This window comes from Pleurodeles waltl, chromosome 3_1, assembly GCF_031143425.1.
Source record: "Pleurodeles waltl isolate 20211129_DDA chromosome 3_1, aPleWal1.hap1.20221129, whole genome shotgun sequence".
NCBI lineage: Eukaryota > Metazoa > Chordata > Amphibia > Caudata > Salamandridae > Pleurodeles > Pleurodeles waltl.
Genome location: NC_090440.1, coordinates 1445247335 through 1445269030, shown reverse-complemented (window position 1 = coordinate 1445269030; position 21696 = coordinate 1445247335). Strand labels below are relative to the sequence as shown.

The following is a 21696-nucleotide window of genomic DNA, read 5'->3' as shown; positions in this document are numbered from 1 at the left end:
TTCTAAAAGCATGCCATCGCATAATTTATGATCTTACAAAATTTTAGTTACATAATGCTAAATTGGCAACCAAATATCTTCAGGGAAATAGTTCTACTTTCAGGAGAAAAAAAAAATTGCATGCAATATATGTAAGTTTTATTGGCCTATGCACATGGTGCACTTCAGTGCTGCAGAATAGATGCCTGTTGAGCAGAATTTGAATTCATGTCTACAGTACCGGTAGTAGGTTGTGCTCCACTCCCAAACTGCTCTATGTGTAGCTAATTATCAAGTAAAAATAATTTAGCATTTAACTCTAACAGACAATTTGTCAGATCTGCTTACATTATAATATGCTTGATTCATTTTCCTGACCACCTGTGTGAAGCGTAACCGAATGGAATATGCTTCTCTTTACAGCGAGTAGAAAGGTGGGAGAAACATGAGTCAACTCTTGAATGGAGTGCACTTCTGGAGGACCTAGCTACAGTCCACAAGCGTGCCAAGGAAACACTTTTTAATCAGCACCTGGAAGAAATAAAAAATATGGGATTGAAGAAGGAGCAAGTTATGCCTAATACTGATATAAGCAGTCTCAAAGAAATTACAACTGGGATAATATCACTTACTGAAGATTTGAAAAAGGTGTATTGCCAGGTAATATGTGATACTTCCCAATATTCTCATGTAAGTATCACTTCCAAATTTGATTATTATTAGCAATTTATTTTCAACAACATTTGGTAGTGAGCATTGATTATTATTGGAGTACCACACCTATCCTAGATAATGTGTACCAAAATCTGCGTTACTATCGTTTTCATAAAATATTATTACATTCTCTCTTTTGTACTTATTGATTCGAAATCAATGTGTTCAACCTATTATCACCAAAACATACTGCATTTAAATATTCACATAGGTGCAACTTGATTATAGTGTCTATGATTGTTCATACTGCTAGACACATAGTTAAATACTCAAAGTTAGAAGATCATTTGAACATTCAAGCTGCAAATTTCAGCACTAGTAAGTTCTCATTAGAAACATGTATCTATGAAACCATGGCTGTCCATAGTCAGGGTGGGTCAATGCTAAGGTGCGGGCCATTGCAATCTCTTTTTTGCATTTATTGATTCGAAATCACTGCTGGACAAAAGAAAGAAGACATATATAAATAATAGAGCAAATCCATGTGTTCAACCTATTATCACCAAACCATACTGCATGTAAATATTGACATAGGTGCAACTTGATTATGGTGTCTATGATTGTTCATACTGCTAGACACATAGTTAAATACTCAAAGTTAGAAGATAATTTGAGCATTTAGGCTGCAAACTTCAGTAAGTTCTAGTAGGTTCTCATTAGAAACTTGATTCTATGAAACCATGGCTGTCCATGGTCACGGTGGGTCAATGCTAAGGTGCAGGCCAATGACACTAGGGAATAGGAATATCAGGAGCATGCAGAAACATCTAACTCTAAGGGAACTGTGATAGAGTTAGCAGTTACAGATAAGTTAGATACTTAAATGTTGATAAACAAGACACAAATATTGCCCACATTGGCTTATGAGAAGGGGTTCACATTTTCAATGTTTGACACACATCTATGATTGCTGCCATACCCACTAGTCATCTCTGCTTTTTCTGTCAGACTATACTTCATTAAACATGTTTTTGTTCAAGCAGAACATTTCCTAGGCAAGATATCAGCAGATCAAAGGCTTAGATTTTCAAGAAATGTCCTAAACCAAGGTGTGCTGATAAACATTACATTATGATAACTGTTACTCAAATGTAGCTCAGAAGGTGTGTCTACTCTTCCCATCAAACACAAACTTCATACCAAATCTTGCAGTTTTCTGAACCTGACTTCAGCCCTTTCTTCTTCATTTTGACATTTTGCAATGATTAGGAAATCAACACAACAGTAGCCTTTCAAACTTGTCTCAGTCCTGCCACTGAAGAGCCTGTGGGTGCTGTTTTAAACTGCCATTTCAACCTGGCAAATGTACCCACATGACAGGTCCAAACCTTCCTTTTTATTACATGTAAGTCACCCCTAAAGTAGTTAGCCCCAAGTGGAGGGTGCAGTGTATTTAAAATGTTGCACCTGTACTTTTACGTTTAACAGGTACCGATAGTGAAAAACTCTTACATTTGTTTTTTCACTAAGGTCTATCTCTCCCATAAGATAACATTGTGATTACCTTAAAACATCTTTGAAGTGTGATTTCCAAATGGGATAAGATAGAAATACAAAGTTTGTTGTCCTTGGACTCACAATTTAAAATCACAAATTATAGTAAAATTGGATTTTAAATCGTAAGTCTAAACATGCCACTTTTAGAAAACTGTTCTTTTCTTACTTTAACCATTATATGCCTCTGCCTGTCTCTGAATACCTGTCTGGGATAGATGACAGCTGGGCTTTGTGCATTGCGTTTAGACAGTTCCAAAATGGGAGCTTAGGTGTGACTTAACAAGCCTTAATGGCCCATTAACTGGCTTGATGGGGGATGGAGCTTAGTACTGCCTCACTTACACCTGAAAAGGGCTGTGATTCTCCCCACACAAAAGGACTGCAAAACACCCTGTAGAGTGTCAAATGAATGCCCTGGAAGTTTCTCCCACCTTCCGGTTCCATGACATCACAGTATAAATACTAGACCCCAAACCCTACAAAATCAGATCTCTACTGGAACCAAGGATACTCTGCCAGGAGGAAGGACTGCTGTGGTGCCAGGAGGGACTGCCACTCTACAACAGCATTGCTGTGTTGGCCTACTGCTGCTGTGCTGTGCTGTGCTGTAGGAGGGGCTGCCGCTTAGCTGTTTGCTCTGCTGTGTTGGCCTGCTCCCTGCTGCTTCTGTCCTGCAGTGAGAGGGACTGGACTAGCTTTCTACTTCCTTGAACCCAAGAGTCTCCAAGGGCTTGCTGGCTTGCCCCCTATTTGTTCGCAGCCTCAGGGACATCAAAGACTGCGTGCAAATCTCTTGGTGCTGCTAGACTCTGCATATGTGAGTCCTACCCTTGCCTGAGGTTCCCCACTCCTGTCCTGGGCCTCAGAAGTGGGTTCTGCAGCTACAAACGTAAAAAACTGATGCATCGCCCTGAGTGCTGCAGAAATATTGACTTATCATGTCCTCATCGTTGATGCATTGCTCCAACATAGGTACTGTTCAACGGACCCTGCATGGGTTCTGTTGCCATCCTACCCCGCATGGCAGTTGGCCTACATTTTGGACTTGCACTGGTCCCTCATTACCTCAAGTAGCTATAGACTTCTAAGCACTGTCTTCCCATTTAATCTTTAAAAATTCATATCTCAACTTCTATTGAATGGAGTTTTGTCTTTTTGGTCTTCTTTCACTCAGATAAATATTATCTATTTTTCTAAACTGGTATTGAGTCTTCTTGGGGTGTCTTTCACTGTGTTACTGTAAATAAGTGTTGTACAAAAACTTTACACATTGCCTTCTAAGTTAAGCCTGCCTGCTCTGTACCCATCTTCCAGAGGGTGAGCACAGGTTGTGTATTTGACTTACCCTGATGAGGATTGTGGTTCCTACTTGGACAGGGTACATACCTCTGCCAACTAGAGGCCCAATTTATAACACAGACCACTTACAGTATATTGGTATATTAATTAGAAGCCTCCCTCAAAATGATAAATTGATCTGAATAACACAAATTTATTATTAACACTTCTGACCATGACTAAAGAAGACATCTCAAACATTCTGTATACATTCCACCCATGAGAAAACATAAATTCATTTTCAGTGAAAAGGTTGCAATAAATCACATACATCACAAAGGGATTGCTCTCTTAATACTACTGAATGAATGTATATCTCCTTTGTATCTGTTTTAGCTTCTTGTATCATCAATGGTAAAGAGTGTTTACATCAGTGTATAGGAACAGGTACATCATATGTATAAAAATAATTTTGATTTGACATTTATTATAGAAATATCAAATTTTCTGTATGTAATCAGAAGAATAGCATCAATTCATACACATGGACCAAGAAAATACATGAACATTTTTAAAAAGGAGTTGTTTACAAAGTTGGTGGACGTTAGTAAGTGTATGGTCTATTTGAATAATAATAATTGGCAGTCTTACAGAATGGAAGACAAACTATCTTCATGAGGTATAATTTACACATGTTTGAGTCTTATTGTCGGCAAGATCTGCACATCATGCCTTCTTCTGGACTACAATACGATAACTTGGTGTTGCATCAGACTATTGTCCAAATATTATCCAACATAAGTATTGTGTCCCAAATGCCTTATTCAAACATGTCCTTTCACTAGAGTTAATAATAGAAAATCAACATCAAATAGGGTGATATTTTTAAAAATAATATTAAGGAGACAATATTTGTGTCAGACAATATTTTTATATATGATATTGTGACATACAACCAATACTTTATGTTTACTCTATTAAATCTAAAAGACTTGTAGTGCATATGAATGAGAGTGTTTCAGCCATGTAAAGCAAACCGCAATTTGCCTACAAACCATTGTTAGTAAGTTATTCACTGTATTTTTTTGTGATTGTGAAATACCAATGCATGTCTATCAATGTAATCTATTTGATAAACATATATCAACTGGCATCTATATAGTGATAAGATAAATTTACAAACTTCGTGGACAAATGGAACTAGTGCCGCACAATTTAAAATTAGTGCTGTTCTTTGATGGTCCCACTTTTTTCCTGTTCATTATTCCTGCTTCAAAATACACACATTCCTCTATTGTTGAAGGGGAAATGAGTAGTGGCCTATCTTTTTTATACTGTTAGTGATGGAAAATTTGCATAGTTTTTCTAATATTGATATAGACAATGTTAAGTACAACAAAGGAACTATTCTGTGTACTCATATAATTTTTTTTCTGGTGCTGGTATTCTAAGAAATGCCCCCCTGTCGTGGTAGTTATGTTTTTAGGGGTGAGGGCATAGGGGGCTCAGGGTAGTTTTGTTTTTAGGGGCAGGGTGGGGGTCAGGTAGTTCTGTTTTTGGGGGCAGGGGTGGATGGTCAGGGTGTTAGACTTTTCATCCTTGGTGTGGTCTCCCTTAACGTTTTGCCTCTGTTTCCCAGGTTTTTGATGTGTGCTGGACTCTGACTTTGCTGTTTCTGTTACTCTGGGCACTTTACCACTGCTAACCAGTGCTAAAGTGCAAGTGTTCCTTTACAAAATGTGTGTGTAATTGGCTTATCCATGATTGGCATATTTGATTCATTAGTAGGTCCCTAGTATGGTGCACGAGAGGTGCCCAGAGCCTGTAAATCAAAATCTACTAGTGGGCCTACAGCACTGGTTGCCGCCCACATAAGAAGCTCTGTAATAATGTCTCAGACCTGCCATTGCAGTGTCTGTGTGTGCAGCTTTAACTGTAAATTCGACTTGGCAAGTGTTCCCACCTGGAAGGCCTAAACCTTCCCTTTTCTTACATGTCAGACACCCCTAAGGTAGGCCCTAGGTAGCTCCAAGGGCAGGGTGCAGTGCATGGTTAAGGTAGAACATATAGTAATGTGTTTTATATGTCCTACCAATAAAATATTACTAAATTAGTTTTTCACTGTTGCAAGGCCTGTCCCTCTCATAGGTTAACATGGGAGCTACCTTTAAATCTGATTAAAGTGTAGATTCCGTTTGGAAGTGGATGAACATCTGGAGTTTGGGGTCTCTGAGCTCACAATTTAAAAATACATATTTTAGTAAAGTTGATTTTGAGATTGTGTGTTTGAAAATGCCACTTTTAGAAAGTGAGCATTTTCTTGCCTATACCATTTATGTGACTCTGCCTGTTTGTGGAGTCCCTGTCTGGGTCAGTTTGACAGTTGGGCTGGTTGCACCTTATACTAGACAGAGACACAAAGGGAGCTGGGGCGTAGTCTGCATTTTCTGATGAGCCATCTGTGTTAGGAAGGAGGGGAGGAGTGGTCACTTACACCTGAAAGGGCTGTGCCTGTCCTCAGAAAATGCAGTCTCCAACCCCCTGGTGAGTGTCTGGGGCCTGGCCTGGGCAAGGCAGGATTTCACATTCAAGAGAGACTTTGCTTTGAAGTAGGCCTACTTCAAATAAGAAATTGGGTATAAGAAGGGAACCCAAAACTACAGACTTTAGAACACTTCTGGAAACCAAGAGGAACCTCTGCCTGGAGAGGAGCTGAGGAAGAAGAGCTGCCCTGTCTGTGCTTTGTGGAGCTACCCTGCAGTTGCTGCTTCTGCCAGAGTAAGAGGGCAAAGACTGGACTTTGTGTGCCTTCCATCTTGTGAAGATCTCCAAGGGCTTGATTTAGAGCTTGCCTCCTGTTGTTTGAAGTCGCAGGGACAGCAAAGACTTCTCTTTGCCAGCACCTGGAGTCTCTGGAGAGACTCCTACTCTACCCTGTGGTGCCCATCCAGTTCCTGGGACCCTGAAAGGAAAAGCTGTCAGCCTAAGAGGAAGAAATCCACGCACAGAATGCCGTGCGGGGAAAAGATCGATGCGACTCCGATCTGCGGCTGAAAAATCGTTGCGCCGGCAGCTTCGTGGCTGGAAATTGACTCTCGCCTGCAACATGACCAAAGAATCGACGCACGGAACTGGAGAAACGACGCGCAGCATCGCTGACGAGGCTGGTGAGATCACAACACGCTCTGCATGGTTTTCGGAGCATCGTACAGCTGTATTTTCGACACAAGTACCGCTGGGTGTGTAAAAACAACGCAAGGCCTGCCCGGACCCGAGAGTGCTGACCTGATCGATGCATCGCTCTCCTGCAGAGAGAAGAAACGATGCGCCCGACCCGACGAAAGGAGAAACGATGCAAGGTCCCGCTAGTGAGTGAATCGATGCATCCACCAAAGACCCCATTTCCAACAGGGTAGTTCTGTTTTATGGGTGGGGGAATCAGGGTACTTCTGTTTTTAGGGGTGGGGGTCGGGGTACGTTTGTTTTTGGGTTCGGAGTGGTTTTGTTTTTAGTGGGGGGGTGAGGGATTGGTTTTTAGGGGTGGGGTTGAGGGTCAGGGTAGTTTTGTTTTTAGGGGCGGGTGGGAGGTTGGATAGTTTTGTTTTTAGGGGCAGGGGTAGGCAGGTCTGGGTAGTTTGTTTTTTAGGTGCAGGGTGGGGGGGTCTGGATAGTTTTGTTTTTAGGGGTGGGTTAGGGAGTGCTGTAGTTTTATTTTTGGGATGAGTTAGGTGTAGCTTTGTTTTTAGGGGCGGGTGGGGGTAGTTTGGTCAAGTAAGTGTGGTTGAGGCAGGGTTGGGGGTAGTTTTTAGGGGGGAGGATTAAGGGCTTGGAGTGGGTGGTCAGGGTAGTTTTGTTTTTGGGGTCGGAGGTGGGGTAGTTTGGTTTTTAGAGGTGGGGGTCAGTTGTTTTTAGGTCGGGTTTGGGGGGTCGGGGAATGTTTTAGGGCTAGGGGTGGGTGAGGGGTATCGGGTAGTTTTGTTTTTAGGGGGTAGGGGTAGTTTTGTTTTTAGGGGTGGGAGTCAGGTAGTTTTGTTTTTAGGGGGTTGGGTAGTTTGGTTTTCAGTGGCAGGATGGGAGGTTGGTTGTTTTTAGAGGAGGGGGTGGGTTGGGGAAGGTTTTAGGGCTCAGGGTGGGTGGGGATATCAGGGTAGTTTTTTTTTAGTGACGGATGTGGTGGGGTCAGGGTAGTTTTGTTTTTAGGGGCAGTGATGGGGGGCAGGGTAGTTTTGTTTTTAGGGACAGTGGTGGGGGGTTGTGGTATTTTTTTGAGGGGCAGGGTGGGGGGATCGGGGTAGTTTTGTTTTTAGGAGCAGGGTGGGGGTCGGTAGTTTCATTTTTAGGGGCGGTAGGGGGTTCAGGGTAGTTTTAGTGTTAGGGGTGGGGTACTTTTGGCCCTCAGGGCGGGTGGAGGGTGGCATGCTAGAACCACTCATGCCGTTCCCAGACATGCCTTCACTAAGCATGCTTTTACAACAAAATATTGTTGTTCCATCATACATTCCATTCACGGTCCAGGCCCACCCTGCCTTTGTCATGCAGAGGAAATATACTGATGTCAATAATGTCGCACAGGGTGGTGTGAAGGGACCATTTTAAATGAACTGTCAGTGGCTGGTAGGCAACTATCCTACCAAAGACCAGCTCTTTCTAATATAATCAGTTGCTGATGCCACTTTCAGTTCTTCTCAGCCTAATCATAGTAGTCACTTTCAGCAACGAAGAATACATTTTATGTGGCCCTTCTGAAGGCAAGGCAACATCCTTGATCACATACTATTTTACAGGAGTCCCTCATTGCACAAAGGTAATTGCTATGTGCTGAAGCAAAAAAATCAATACACTACAGAAATATGATGTGAGAGAAATTCATTCCCCGCTCACAAAGAAATGTTTAACCCACTTGTGGATTTTTTCAGCTCATCTCAACATAGTTTCATGTATTCTTTTTCTATTTCCGAAAAGTATTCTAAATAGTACATGTTCAACTAACATGGCATAAACTGTTTAGGGGTAATGCCTCACATTATACACAAAAACACCTCCATACTGCTAATTAAATATTAGAAATGATAATTACACTTTTGTTTAGGTAACGCTTTTTGTTATTTTTTATTTTTGACCCTATCTTTCCCAAGTTCAAAATGTTTTAGTCAATATTTAGACTTAATACTGGTACAACATCTACTGGAAGAATTACTGAGTTGTATTTACAAATTAATAATTCAGCATATTTTCTTGGTCAGCCACTCTCTATCGATGTCCAGCAAGGTGCTAGAAATGGTGATTGAATCACTTTTAGCTTAGTGTCCATGATAATTTCTAACTTTTTCTTAACCTCCGTAAATGTAATACAATGTTAGGCTTGTGGGATTTTAACAGTCTCTTGTTTATTGACAGGAACAAGTGCCTTTTGAAAAAGTGTTGATTGAAGAAAATAAAGATCAGAGAGATGAAATTGTACAAGTTGAGGCATTCAAATTAGTGAAGCAAGAACATCTGAAGCATATTCGTGCTTTCAGGATAATGGATATCTACAGCAAACTACAGGTAATTTGGTAAAATATTTACATTTAATATTTTTTTCCCACTATTGTGTTATTGATGGTAACTTTAATTAAGTAAAGAATGGCATTCATCAAAGCGACTTCTATCAAATGTTATTCTGTTCTTGATTTCTCTAAATGATGGTCTGAATAGAATCTTCACCCTTTGGTACAGATCACAAAACCCTGCTGTTATTTTGGAAATATTTTGCGAATAGTTGTAGCCAGTTGAGGTGGTGGTTCCCCTTTCAACATACTGGTATTGCTTTATCTAATCACATCAGTGGCACTATGTGTACAATTAAGTGCTGTTCTTTATCTTTACATCCTTGGTATAAAGTTGTTTATATGTGATAGGAGCTGTGTAAAGTAAGACACTGCTATTTAAGAACAAATTGATCTTTTCAACCTCTGATCCTCTTTTCTCATAAACAAGTTTAGCATAAGAAACCTGGAAGCACTGTGAATCAACGAGTTCATGCTGGGCTACCGTAGTCAGTTGTACCTTACTAATTGATGTTTTCTAATTGAGAAAAATGATCAGAGAGTTTGAACACTTCTAGGTGTACCACTTTGACACTGAACTTGTTAGTCACCTTTCTTCCACCCTTCCAACTTCTCTTCTTGTTAACTCTGCAACACAGTCAATCTGAGATCTATTTATTTCCACTACTATTGTTATTCTTTTCTTGAACTTTCAGTCACGGCTTGAAAGATTTCTGAGGTCCTTCATCTGGTTAAATGTGGTGACACATTCCAATAACACATTATTGTTCTTGTATCTAGTTTTGTAACAGCATCTCAGGGAAACACTAGTATAGAGGGTGCTGGATAAATATTCATGTAGAGGAATAGTGCTTGAGTGATAAAGCAAAACGTATATTTTTCATGTGCTCTGGGTTGCTTATGAAATGCTACAATTGCTCACATCACAGTGAATCTGCTGATCCTGTAATTTCATATGTGAAAATAATCTATAGAAAGCCTTCATGTTGGGGGTGAGGCGGAAGACTTTCCTGTTTCTTCATGGGATGCCATCCAATAATCTCCTTTTTTTGCTGCCCCCTTAGGACTTCAGAAAGTTTCTGATTTCTGTGCATTTCTCTACATTAACCTTTCACTGAAAGCTTTCATTGTATTGATTCTGTAATGTTTCTTTTTTTAATTCTGCAATAAAACCCTTCAACTTTCCATTGATTTAGAACTCAGTTATTGAGTGGGCCCATTTATTAAATTGATTGTATTTTTTCTAACTTGGATGTATTGGGAGCTGCCTTAACGTGGGGACTCATTGCTTCCTGAAATTGAGTTTTAACAGCTTGTCTGATCTAATGAATGTGGGCTTCCTGGTTGAGGCAGAATTTTGCAGTGTCTAAAATTTTAGAGCACCCTGTGCCCACAAAGTTCAGTTGTTCCCTTTCTTTTACTTCCCTACGGAAAGCATTGCCTCTGCTTTATGCATTAGTAATGTTTCAAGTTAGGAATCAACCTGCAGAGAAAGTGTGAACGCCTACTAATTCCGAAATCTGTGGGTGTTTATTAACTGTTGGCTGGTTGCAACTCCTAGAACACCCCTTCCCTTGCCTAGTCGTAGATATATTGGAATGGCCAAGCTGCAGTACTGTAAGATTGTCCACTGAAATGAGTGTGATTCAGATTTCTGAAGCTCTGTGCTCATCCTGAATCTCTGAATCGCAATTAGGTGTCTCTTTTTTATTGCACGCTTAACTAACATTTGCCTGCACAGAAAATGTTTGTGAATCAGGATCTGAGTTCGTAGCTTATAGTGAGTGACTCGTGCACAACTCATTCTCCTTTCATAAATGCCAGATTTAAAGTCCATTCAAATAAGTAGCAGATTGCAAATAGTGAGTTTTTCGAGTTGTAGCGTCCTGTAGTGAGACATGAAATTCACACGCTATAATTAGAATACGAATCGCTCCATCTTGCCTCCATCTCATCTTAATTAATACATTTAACTAGCTGATAGTAAAACTATAGTGCAACATAGTGGAAATATCTTGGATGCAGGTTGTACCTGATGCACTTTATTAGTAGTAACGAATATTATACTATATTTTAATAATTTCCCATGTATTTGTTTGTTGTTGTCAAGTGTCATGGTTTACCAGAAGATGCGCTAAAGAATACAAATAATTTGCCGCAGTGCACCACAGCAGAAGAGGTGGCACGGGCAGTGTCCCAAAGAACAGAGGAAAAGCAAATACGTATGGTGGCGGAATTTCTGCAAAAATATCAAAAGCCGTCTTCATCAAAGGGAAACCCTACAGAGGCGTTGTTGGCAGAGCCCACGGCTATTGAGCCACGGTTAAAGATGGAACTACGAGCTGAAACGGAAGAAGTGGTAAACGGTCTATATTTATTTTTCAAAGTTTATGCATTTGAGAGGTTTCCTCTAGGTAGGATCAAATCAAAATCTCCTCACCAACTCACCGTTAATGGCTCTTTTATCTATATTGTACATTTGTCTGAGGAACCTCGAGCCGGTATAGGCTTTGCTTACTCATTTGCAGTATTTTCTCTTGCCTGCAGAGCAGGGTCATCACCTGGGAGGGTTTCTGGGGCTCTTTGTCCAGGACCCAGCACATTTAAGTTCCCCAGTGTCCTCTTAAACCATGTTTTAAAATAATACCATAGTAGAACTGACCTGTTTCTTCTTGGTACATTTAATTCAACAATACTACTAGGTGGTGAAAAAAACAGTTTTTTTCTCTTTCACCAATATACATCTAAATGGATCAGAAACCAAAGAGGGGAAAGTTTTGCCCCCTGTCCACACAAAAACTTATAACATGCCTGTTGTGCAGTAGTATAGTACACTCTGGGGTACCCTTCTTATTCAATACACAGGCAATTGAACAGAGGTCCTGCTTCTGTGGAATACCATCTTAGTTTGTGCTCCTGAATCTCAAAGCTGTGGACATTTCATGATCATCAGTGTGTGCATTTTACGCTTGTCGCATTTTGAATATAAAAGTTCTTTGTATCATTAAAAACTTTCTCATTCAGTCTTGGCACATATATAATAACATGTGGCAAAAGTGTCACAGGAGATTTTTATTTTATGATAATTAACATCTCACGCTCTACCTACTTACCTACATTTTTATGTTAAGATAATTTAGATCGCACACTCTATGTACTGAGCCATTTCTTGACATGCGTTCCCAGCAAACTAACCCTTAATGAGTACAGAAATAGTTAATTTAGGTAGAACTTTGACCGGACTAAACCGGTCCTACCAATGGAAAACAATAAAGAAACAGAATAGCAGCAATTGGCAAGGAAAATATAACATTAACAACATAGCATTATTTATAACAACTTGCTTACGCTAGCATTCCCATAAGGTTTGGGAATACAGCCCAAGAACTGCGTGTCCCGCAAAATCCTTAATAATAATATAGCGCTGTTAGAACATAAATCTAAATGCCTATTAAGCCTGCGGTGGATAAGGAAGGAAAGAGTTTAATATCTATTGGAAACATGCTTCATAGAATCCTATATATGCACCCTGGGGATTTTTTAAACCGCAGTGAGAAATTGGCCAGTATTTGCAATAAATTAGAATGAGCATCTCATAACATTATTTTCATAGGGATTTAAGTGCACAAGAGTACGTACTGTCTACATAGGAATGGCTGCAAAGTTGTACACGTTTAGGGGAAAGGCAACTGAATAAAAAAATCCCACCTCAGCATCCATAAATAGGGAAAAGTTGATTTTTGTTTGCACAAGTTGACAAAGGGAATTTGGGCATGCTGAAAAAGCCCTGGGTTTTGGAATATGTATTTTGTCCGCGCAGGTGTCCCTAGGGTGGCCAGATTTTTAAAGTAAAAAACCGTGACAATTCATAAATATAGAAGAAGGACTACAATTTTACTTTAACCAAGCTATAGAATAACAGCTCTCATCAGGAGAGAGTTATAGAAAAGTCCTCAGGAACATAAATTACAGTCATGATACTGGCTTTAAAAATTGCATTTCAATTAAATTGTTTTCCTATAACTGCTGATAACTTTCACTGCTTTGGAAAACATAAAACGCTCCTTCCACTGTTTTCAGTTAAGTATCTCTAAAAACCGAGACATGAGCTAAATTTCCGAGACAGCTGGTGAAACACCTGGACTGTCCCAACAAATCCAGGACGTCTGATCACCCTAATCATATGGGTACTCAAATGCAGGCAACACAAAAGGATGATAGACGGGGTGCTGAACAATGCAAACACTCACCCCCAGACACATATCTGGGTTTAATCCATCGTTATTTTGCTCACCATGCCACCCCAGTTTGGACCCAGCCATATGCAAATCAGTCTTGACCCTGCTCCTCATGGGTGAGCAAGGGACACATGTCTGGATGTTGCTTTGTTTGCCCTAAGTGGCAAGGGTATGCCCAGACTTGGGTCCCTTGCTCGCTGCGCCACTGGAATCAAGCTAGCCTGGCTGATGAAGGGTGATACCCTGAAACCAGTCCCAGGATGCTTGTTTCCTGTCCAGGGAGGACCTGGCCTAGCAGTTCAGACTGGACTGTTCCCATGGGGAACATGGTCAAGACTGATTTGCATATGGCTGGGTCCAAACTGGGGTGACGTGGCGAGCAAAATAACAATGGATTAAACCCAGATCTGTGAATGGGGGTGAAATACCTGCTAAAAGTTTGAAAAAAATACAAGATTAACAAAATGTAGTTTAGTTAGGACCTATTTATGACTCATAGCTTCAGCTTGTGTATCCCGGCCCTTGTTTTTCTTCTGACATTGAAAGACCAGTCAATTTGAATTGCTGTGTGATCCTTTTTAAAATTGCTTTTCGTGGTCAACCTAGTATGCACTTGTAATGTGAAACTAATCTTACTGTATTTTTTAACTATGCACTTTTAAAATTAATTATTTAATCAAAAAAAGTACCATTTGACTTCGGCTAACACTGTATGTCAGTGGTTCCCAACCTTTTGACTTCTGTGGACTCCCACTTTATAATTACTGGAACCCTGGTACCCCCACTGAATCATTATTGGAATTTGAGGATCCCCCACTGAGTCCTTACTGATAACTGGGGGCCTAATCTGTTAATATCATTTAATTTTCCAAGCAGTCGAGGACCCTCTGAGGAGTCTTCGCAAACCCCCCGAGGGCCCCGGACCACAGGTTGGGCACCACTGCTGTATGTTATTTAGGGTGGTGCTGTGATGTGCCATGACATTGTTAGTGTTCAATGTCAACTTGGCAACTTTTTAAGATATGGGGCATAAATACATGGAAGGTGGTGTAGCTGTAGAATATACTCCAGAGACTGTAAAGAAAAAAAAAGAATGTGACATCTTTGGATAAAATGACAGTTGCTTAAGGAATATAAAAGACAATCCTGGTTATGATACGGGAAATGCACAGAGTTATTGCATATGGGTATGATATGGGTACTCAAATGCAGGACCAGCGCCAGAGGTAAAAGCGCATAATGCAGGTCCGCAGACAGGGCTCGAGTAATGGACATCAATTCACAAAAATCACAGGCATAGCAGGAATGACATCACATGGCCTTTGACCCAAGGCCAATGACTTCACAGGAAGGATGCCACAGAACTTTAGCCCGAAGACTTCAAAGGAAGTGACATTGCTAAAAGTTTGAAAAAAACACAAGATGAACAAAAGAGGAAAAAAAGTACTAGATCAGAAAAATGTAGGTTAGTTATGACCTATTTATGACTCATAGTTTCAGCTTTGGTATCCCGGCCCTTGTTTTTCTTCTGACATTGAAAGACCAGTCTATTTGAATTGCTGTGTGATCCTTTTAAAAATTGCTCTTCATAGTCGACCTAGTATGCACTTGTAATGTGAAATTAATCTTACTGTATGTTTTAACTATGCACTTTTAAAATTAATTATTTAATCAAAAACAGTACCATTTGACTTCGACTAACACTGTGTGTCAGTGGTTCCCAACCTTTTGACTTCTGTGGATCCCCTCTTTATAATTACTGGAACCCTGGTACCCCCACTGAATCATTATTGAAATTCGAGGATCCCCCACTGAGTCATTACTGATAACTAGGGGCCTAATCTGTTAATATCATTTAATTTTCTAAGCAGTCGCGGACCCTCTGAGGAGGCTTCGCGGACCCCCAGGGGACCCCGGACCACAGGTTGGGCACCACTGCTGTATGTTATTTAGGGTGGTGCTGTGATGTGCCATGACATTGTTAGTGCTCAATGGCAACTTGGCAACTTTTTAAGATATGGGGCATAAATACATGGAAGGTGGTGTAGCTGTAGGATATACTGCAGCGACTGTAAAGAAAAAAAAGAATGTGACATCTTTGGATAAAATGACAGTTGCCTAAGGAATATGAAAGACCATCCTTGTTATAATACGGGACATGCACAGAGTTATTTTCTCAAAATGGGTCCAGTGTTTTCTTCAGGGCTTTGCCGAAGCAAATGGGCCAGGTTGCTTGTAAAGGGTAAGCACACTCAAGCCCACCTTACTTTGTCATGCATGTGTACAACTCACGTTCCTTACAATAAAAGGAACTATTGGATTAACCCTACAAAGCACGGACGCCAAGGAAATTCCCTAGTGGCACTTCACATATTGCTGATTGTAATATTTTGTTTGTTTTTGCTAAATGTAGTATCTAAGAAAAAAACAATTTTTCACTGAGACTATTGCAGTCTGACATGTTAGTCCAATTCAATTGAATCAATACTACAGTGCTAGGATGAATTATATTTTTAAGTGAACGCTCAAGATTTTGATCAGTGTTTTCTCAGTGACAATGTCTATTACATTATAGTCAAAAGCATTAGTTTTGCTTAACTCAACAAATTAAATGTAGAGTAGGCCATGCTAAATATTCTAACTTGCCCCCTGTAGTTTATGGGCAGAGATTTTGCACTTTAAAGAACTCCAACCACAGTGATACTTTATCTTAAATGGATATCATATGGTGAAAAATAAGTTGTTCCTTTTTTGACCAGGTATCGAAGCATAGCTGGTAAGTGACCTCTTACCATGTGTGACACCAGCCAACCAGGTCTGACTGTTTTGGTTAACACTGCGTTGAATTATGGGATATATTGATTTGCTTTTGATATTTAATGTCTATTCTCTGTCCCAGCCGTAAGCAGAGTGGCTTAAGAGGCAGATTTGACTGTCGACGCCACACCAGCCTCAGTCAACAGGCGATGTGATAGTAGTTTAATGACATAAAAGTCACATTATGCATTGAACAGCCACACTATTTCATGTACAAGCTACTCTATGAAAAAGTATGTCAACGGGAACTGGAAAATTCTTCTGAATGTCATTTACAGTACTCAAACATTGGTTGCAAAACTTCTAACATTTCTTTGCCAGACCACACTGAAAGAATTTTCAAATCCTGGAAATGAATAGATACTTCATATGTTGACTTTTAAGTTCGAGCGTCATTTTGTCTTGGCAATGATTTTGACATCTGTTTAGCTGAGCCAACATCCTTGCCTTTGGAAACGGCAGAAAATACAACTCCGACCCATCAGCCTTCTCTCTTGAGCAGCTGAGGTCCATTTACCTGAGCACCTCAGGGCAAAGATAACAGAAACAAAACAAGCCCTAAGTGCAAGATCAGCATTAACAGGAAAGTCCCAACCACAACCACTCTGCAGGTGACAGTTGCAATCTAAACAATAGAGTTGTGAGATCCAAGAGGAGGGTCTATGCATGAGCACTTATGATCAAAGGGTTGTCTTGTAGCTTCTGAGGCAGGAGTCCAAGGGCAAACATGGTTGCAAGGAGCAAGTAGGGGGCCTGCGGCTGCAATCCTTAAATGATGTCTACAGCCTAAGTGGCCAACAGAGGGGAATGGAGGCATTGTGTGTTCTGACCCTTACTTGCAGCCTGCCATGTGTGAAACGTGGGCACTGGGCAGATGATGTGAGTGTAGGGTGACCAGCCACCCTGGATTTGTGAGGAAGACCTGTTTTTCCCAATTGTCCAGGCACATTTAAATCATTTAGCATACGCCCTGTAGAGTGAGCTTAAAACAATGGCAGGCACATATTGCTGTGTTCCAGTGCAGTTTTAGATAACAGCCCGTAGAAGAAAAACAATTATGTTAATGCAGTGTGTTAGAAATTGAGTTACAGGTTGACTGGGGTATGAGCCCTGGTCAAGCAGCAAGCACAATCCTAGTCAGTTAAGTCACAAGCAAAGCCCAAATTAACCTCCATGTAGCTTGACACAGAGTAGCCAGACTTAACTTAGAGCAATGTGTAAAGTTTTTCTGCAACACTTCAAACAGTAAAACAGTGAAACAACACACAAATAGATCCTAAAACAGGTTAGAAAAGTTGAGCGTAATTTAATAAAACAAGACCAAACCGTAAAAAAAAACAATCAGTAGAATCTGAGTTATGCATTTTTAAAGAATAAACTGCAATATAGTGCAGTGCGAAAGCGCCCATTCATGGTTGTTAAGAGAAAAAAAAAGTTCATTCAAAGAGTCCGTGAGCCACACCAAGGGTCCAGGACCTGAGAGGCACCACTTGGCAGTTAGGAACTTGTGGCAGCTGGGTCCAGGAGCTGGCTGGGGAGTATTTTATGTCCCTGAGGCTCATATCATGAGGCCAGCAAACTAGCTTTTGAGACACTCAGGGGCCCTGGGTTCAAGATGAAGTTGCAGATGCAGTTCTTCCTCCCCATACAGGAGAGCAGCAGGCATCAGGTCAACACAGCAGGGCCGCACTTCATTTAGAGCAGCAGTTCAGCAGAGTGGAAGTCCTTGTAGCAGCACAGTAATCATTCTTCACAGGTCCAGAATTGTACTAAAGAGAAGGTGTCTGACGTCCCTGTTTTATACACAGTTGTACCTTTAAAGTGTGGAGAAACTTATAGAGACATGCCTTTGAAGTACGTAAATGCCCTTCCTAGCTCAAACTAACTACAGGGGGTATGCAGCCCTTTGTGTGGAGGCAAGACATAGTCTATATATAGTATAAATTCGGCTGTGCCCAGCTCATCCCTCCCATCCCACCAGTGATGGTCCATCCAGTTACACCCAAGCTCCCACTGTGTGAGGCTGTCTGGGAGGAATACACAAAGTTGAACAGTCACCTACATCTAGACATGTGACCCAGAGACAGGCTGCAGGTACCGAATGGCTTAGGCAAGAAAATGACAACTTTCTAAAAGTGGTATTTTCAGAATTGTAATTTAAAATCCAACTTCACCATAAGTTACGATTTTAAATTAGGAATCCAGAGGCACCAAACATGAAATGTTCCACTTTGGAAATTACAATAGTAAAATCCAATAGGGCAACTACAATGTTATCATATGGGAGAGATAGTCCTTGTAGTAGTGAAGAACAAATTTAAGAGTTTTTCACTACCAGGACATGTATAACTTAAAAGTACATGGCTTACGTTTTAAATACATTGCACCCTGCCCTCTGGGCTGTTCAGGGCCTACCCTACGGATGAATTATGTGCATTAAAAATGAATTTGGGGGGCTGGCAAAGGTTTATTTAGCCAGGTCTAAATGACAGTTTAAAACAGCACACACAGGCTCTGCAATGGTAGGTCTGCGACATGTGTAAGCGGGAACTTAAGTGGTTGACACATTGAGTGACGCACGCCCACTAGTAGCATTTAATTTACAGGCCCTGGACACATGCTGTGCCACTTTTCTAGGGACTTGCAAGTAATTTAAATTTGCCAATTCAGTATGTGCCAATGTTACCATGTTTCAGAGAGGGAGAACAAACACTATTCTCCTGGTGAGCAGTGGTAAAGTGTAAAGAGTCCCAATGCCAGCAAAAACGAAGTCAGCAAAAAGAGGAGATCTGAAGGCAAAAAGTTAGGAGGAAATCATGGCAAGGATGCCAGGTCTAACTCAGTGTGTAAAAGTTGCATTTAGTTCCTGTGGTGCCTAATTGTCTGTGCTTCTGTGCTGGTCAGGGTTGTCATTTAAGTCATTCTGTATCTCAGGTCGATGCAAAATTGTAGTCCTGCTTCTCTGTTTGTGGAATGCTCAGGTTTTTTTGTTTCAAAACCTGGCCAGTCTGTCTGGGTTCCTTCCAACCCTTAGTCCTGTGTTGGTCTTACAGAGGCCCTTCTGTGGATTTTGGACAGGGTCAGGCTAGTACTTCCCAGGGCAGACATTGGGCAGACATTTGCAGGATATCTGCAATAACAGGCCAGAGCTAAAATGAATGCAATGATGCATCCTGGCAGTCTCTCTCAGGACTCCAGGAAGCAGGAATGACAACTGGTTCAGTCCAGATAAACCAGAACATGTGGTCACCCTTGTCGTAGAATTATATCATTGTCTCTTTCTTGCGAACACCCATTTCACATTTACTCAGACACAATTAAGGTAGTATGTACACAGGCACGTTCACGGTATGCCTTGGCATGTTGGTGCCTTATTTATCAGCCCAAAATCAAGTTATGCAATTGAATCTAATTATCTGTATTTTCTTTTCACAGCTTCAAACTAAAGAAAATATGATTTTTAAAGAGGTCGGAAAGAGAGGAATCCAAATTCAGGCAGATTATTTTATCTATTGCCTCCTTATTAAGAGACACTTCCGACAAACAGTACTGTTGCTGCAAGATGGATTTCAATCCAAAAAGAACTGCACCAAGAACAGTGTGACATGGGAGGATCACGTTCTGGTTGAGTATATTGATTTCATATTGCTCAAGTACCTTGGCAATATCTGCCAAATTTTAGCATAAAATATAGTAAATTATTCATTTAATGGATGCAAAAACAAGAATGAGTGAATTTTGTATCATACAAAAGTTGTTGTACAATTTACGGTCTAGCAGTGTTCATCCAAAACAATGCCTTTTCTAAACCGTCAAGAACAATTTGATTCCTAACAAAAACAAACTGATTTTTAACCTCTTAGCTGCTGGGCCTCCACCCTTGCTGAGCACTTGTTCTTTTTAGCAATTTAGAGTAGTTTGTGCTTAAGGCTCCTTAACTTTCTTCCACATAAGGTATCCATGCCAAATTTACATCCTTTTTCCCAACATCCTGGGGACCTTAAAGGTACAGAGGATTTTTGAATTCCCCTAGAGGGTCCTGAGAAACTAGGCAAATATTTGAACATTTTGATTTCTTTTTTTTTTAGATAAATAAGGAAAAAGTGCTCTAGCTAAAAGTGTCTGTTTTTTTCCCTGAAATGGCACCCACAAATGCTTTGCTGTACTAAAGCCACCATCCTCCCTGCTTTCAGGAACATGCAGAACTGAATCCAAAAACCTAATTTTGTACCACAGTGTTGACAGTGTTCAAAGAAGTAGCCTATTTTCCCTATATTTTATGCTCTCAACCTATTTCCAGTTTGTGTTTGAAACCAGTGTGAAACCCATAGGTGATCCAGAAAAGCTATAGATATTTCTGAAAGTAGAAAAATCTAAATTTAGCAAGGGGTCATATGTATAAATCCCTTAAGTTTTTCTTTAGAAAAAAAACTGTTGAAATAAAGAAATATTGAAAATGAGTAGGAACAAACAGGCATTATTGACAACATTTTCCTCTGTAAATTTTTGTCATGATGGCCGATTGACAAAATCAATATACCATTACGCCTGCTAGACCATTCTAGTTTTGGGGAGATATAAGGCCTGCAGGTTCTCTAAGGACCCAATTTACGCAGAGCCAACAACTGAGCTGCACCGTACAATGGCTTCTCATTGAGTACCTAGTATAGACCAATTCTTATAGCGAAATAGGCAGAGTGCAAAATGGGTATCAAGGAAACTTGTTAATAACAAATATCACCCTATTTCAAGCTCCCACAATCCTTCTGATAAATTGGTAGCACACTTGTGTGGGTAGACCTAGTGCCCGTGACGGGAAATGGTCCAACTTGCAACATCGACTCATTGCATTTTTCCAACAAAAACTGACCCTTTTTTCCAAAGTGGGTAGCTGAAGATTTTGGACTCTAGCTCAGACACTTAGGGGCATCCAGGGATGACTGACTTACATGGCTCTTACCATTTTTTTATGACCCAGAATCCCTTGCAAACATCAAATTTTGACAAAAAAACATTTCCTCACATTTCTGGAATGGAAAGTTCTGCAATCTGCAGGGAGCCACAAACGTCTTTCCACTCCGTGTTCTCCCAGGTCTCTCATTAAAAATGGTACCTCATTTGCGTGGACAGACCTAGTGCCCACGGCAGCAAACAGCCCAAAACACAACATGGATGCATCACATTTTTCTACCAGAAAAAAATAAATAAATTCCAATGTGGGTAGCACAAGATTTTGGACTTTAGTTCAGCCGGCACCCAGGGAAACCTAGCCAACCTATACATTTTAAAAAAATAGACACCTTGGGGCATCCAGGATAGGCTGACTTGCGTGGATCTCACTGCGCTTTTTAACCAGAATCCCTTGCAAACGTCAAACTTTGACTAAAAAAAAACACATTTTCCTCACATTTGTGTGATGGAAGGTTCTGGTATCTGTGGGCATCCACAAGCTTCCTTTCACCTAGCATCCCTCCAGGTCTCCCAATAAAAATGATACCTCATTTGTGTGGGTAGATCTAGTGCCCATGACAGGAAACGGCCACATGGATGCTTCACATTTTTCCACCAAAAACTGACCTTGTTTTCCAATGTGGGTAGCTTGAGAATTTGAACCCTAGCTCAGC

General features: G+C 40.6%; 1 protein-coding gene across 1 annotated transcript in view; it reads left to right on the top strand.

Moving 5' to 3' along the window:
- Window positions 1-21696, top strand: part of LOC138283590 (golgin subfamily A member 4-like) — a 182872-nt gene that overhangs the window by 116786 nt on the left and 44390 nt on the right. The window contains exons 7-9 of the mRNA XM_069221529.1: window positions 403-639; window positions 8866-9015; window positions 11128-11376. Of these exons, the coding sequence (XP_069077630.1) occupies window positions 403-639; window positions 8866-9015; window positions 11128-11376 (636 nt within the window). The remainder of the gene's footprint in view (window positions 1-402; window positions 640-8865; window positions 9016-11127; window positions 11377-21696) is intronic.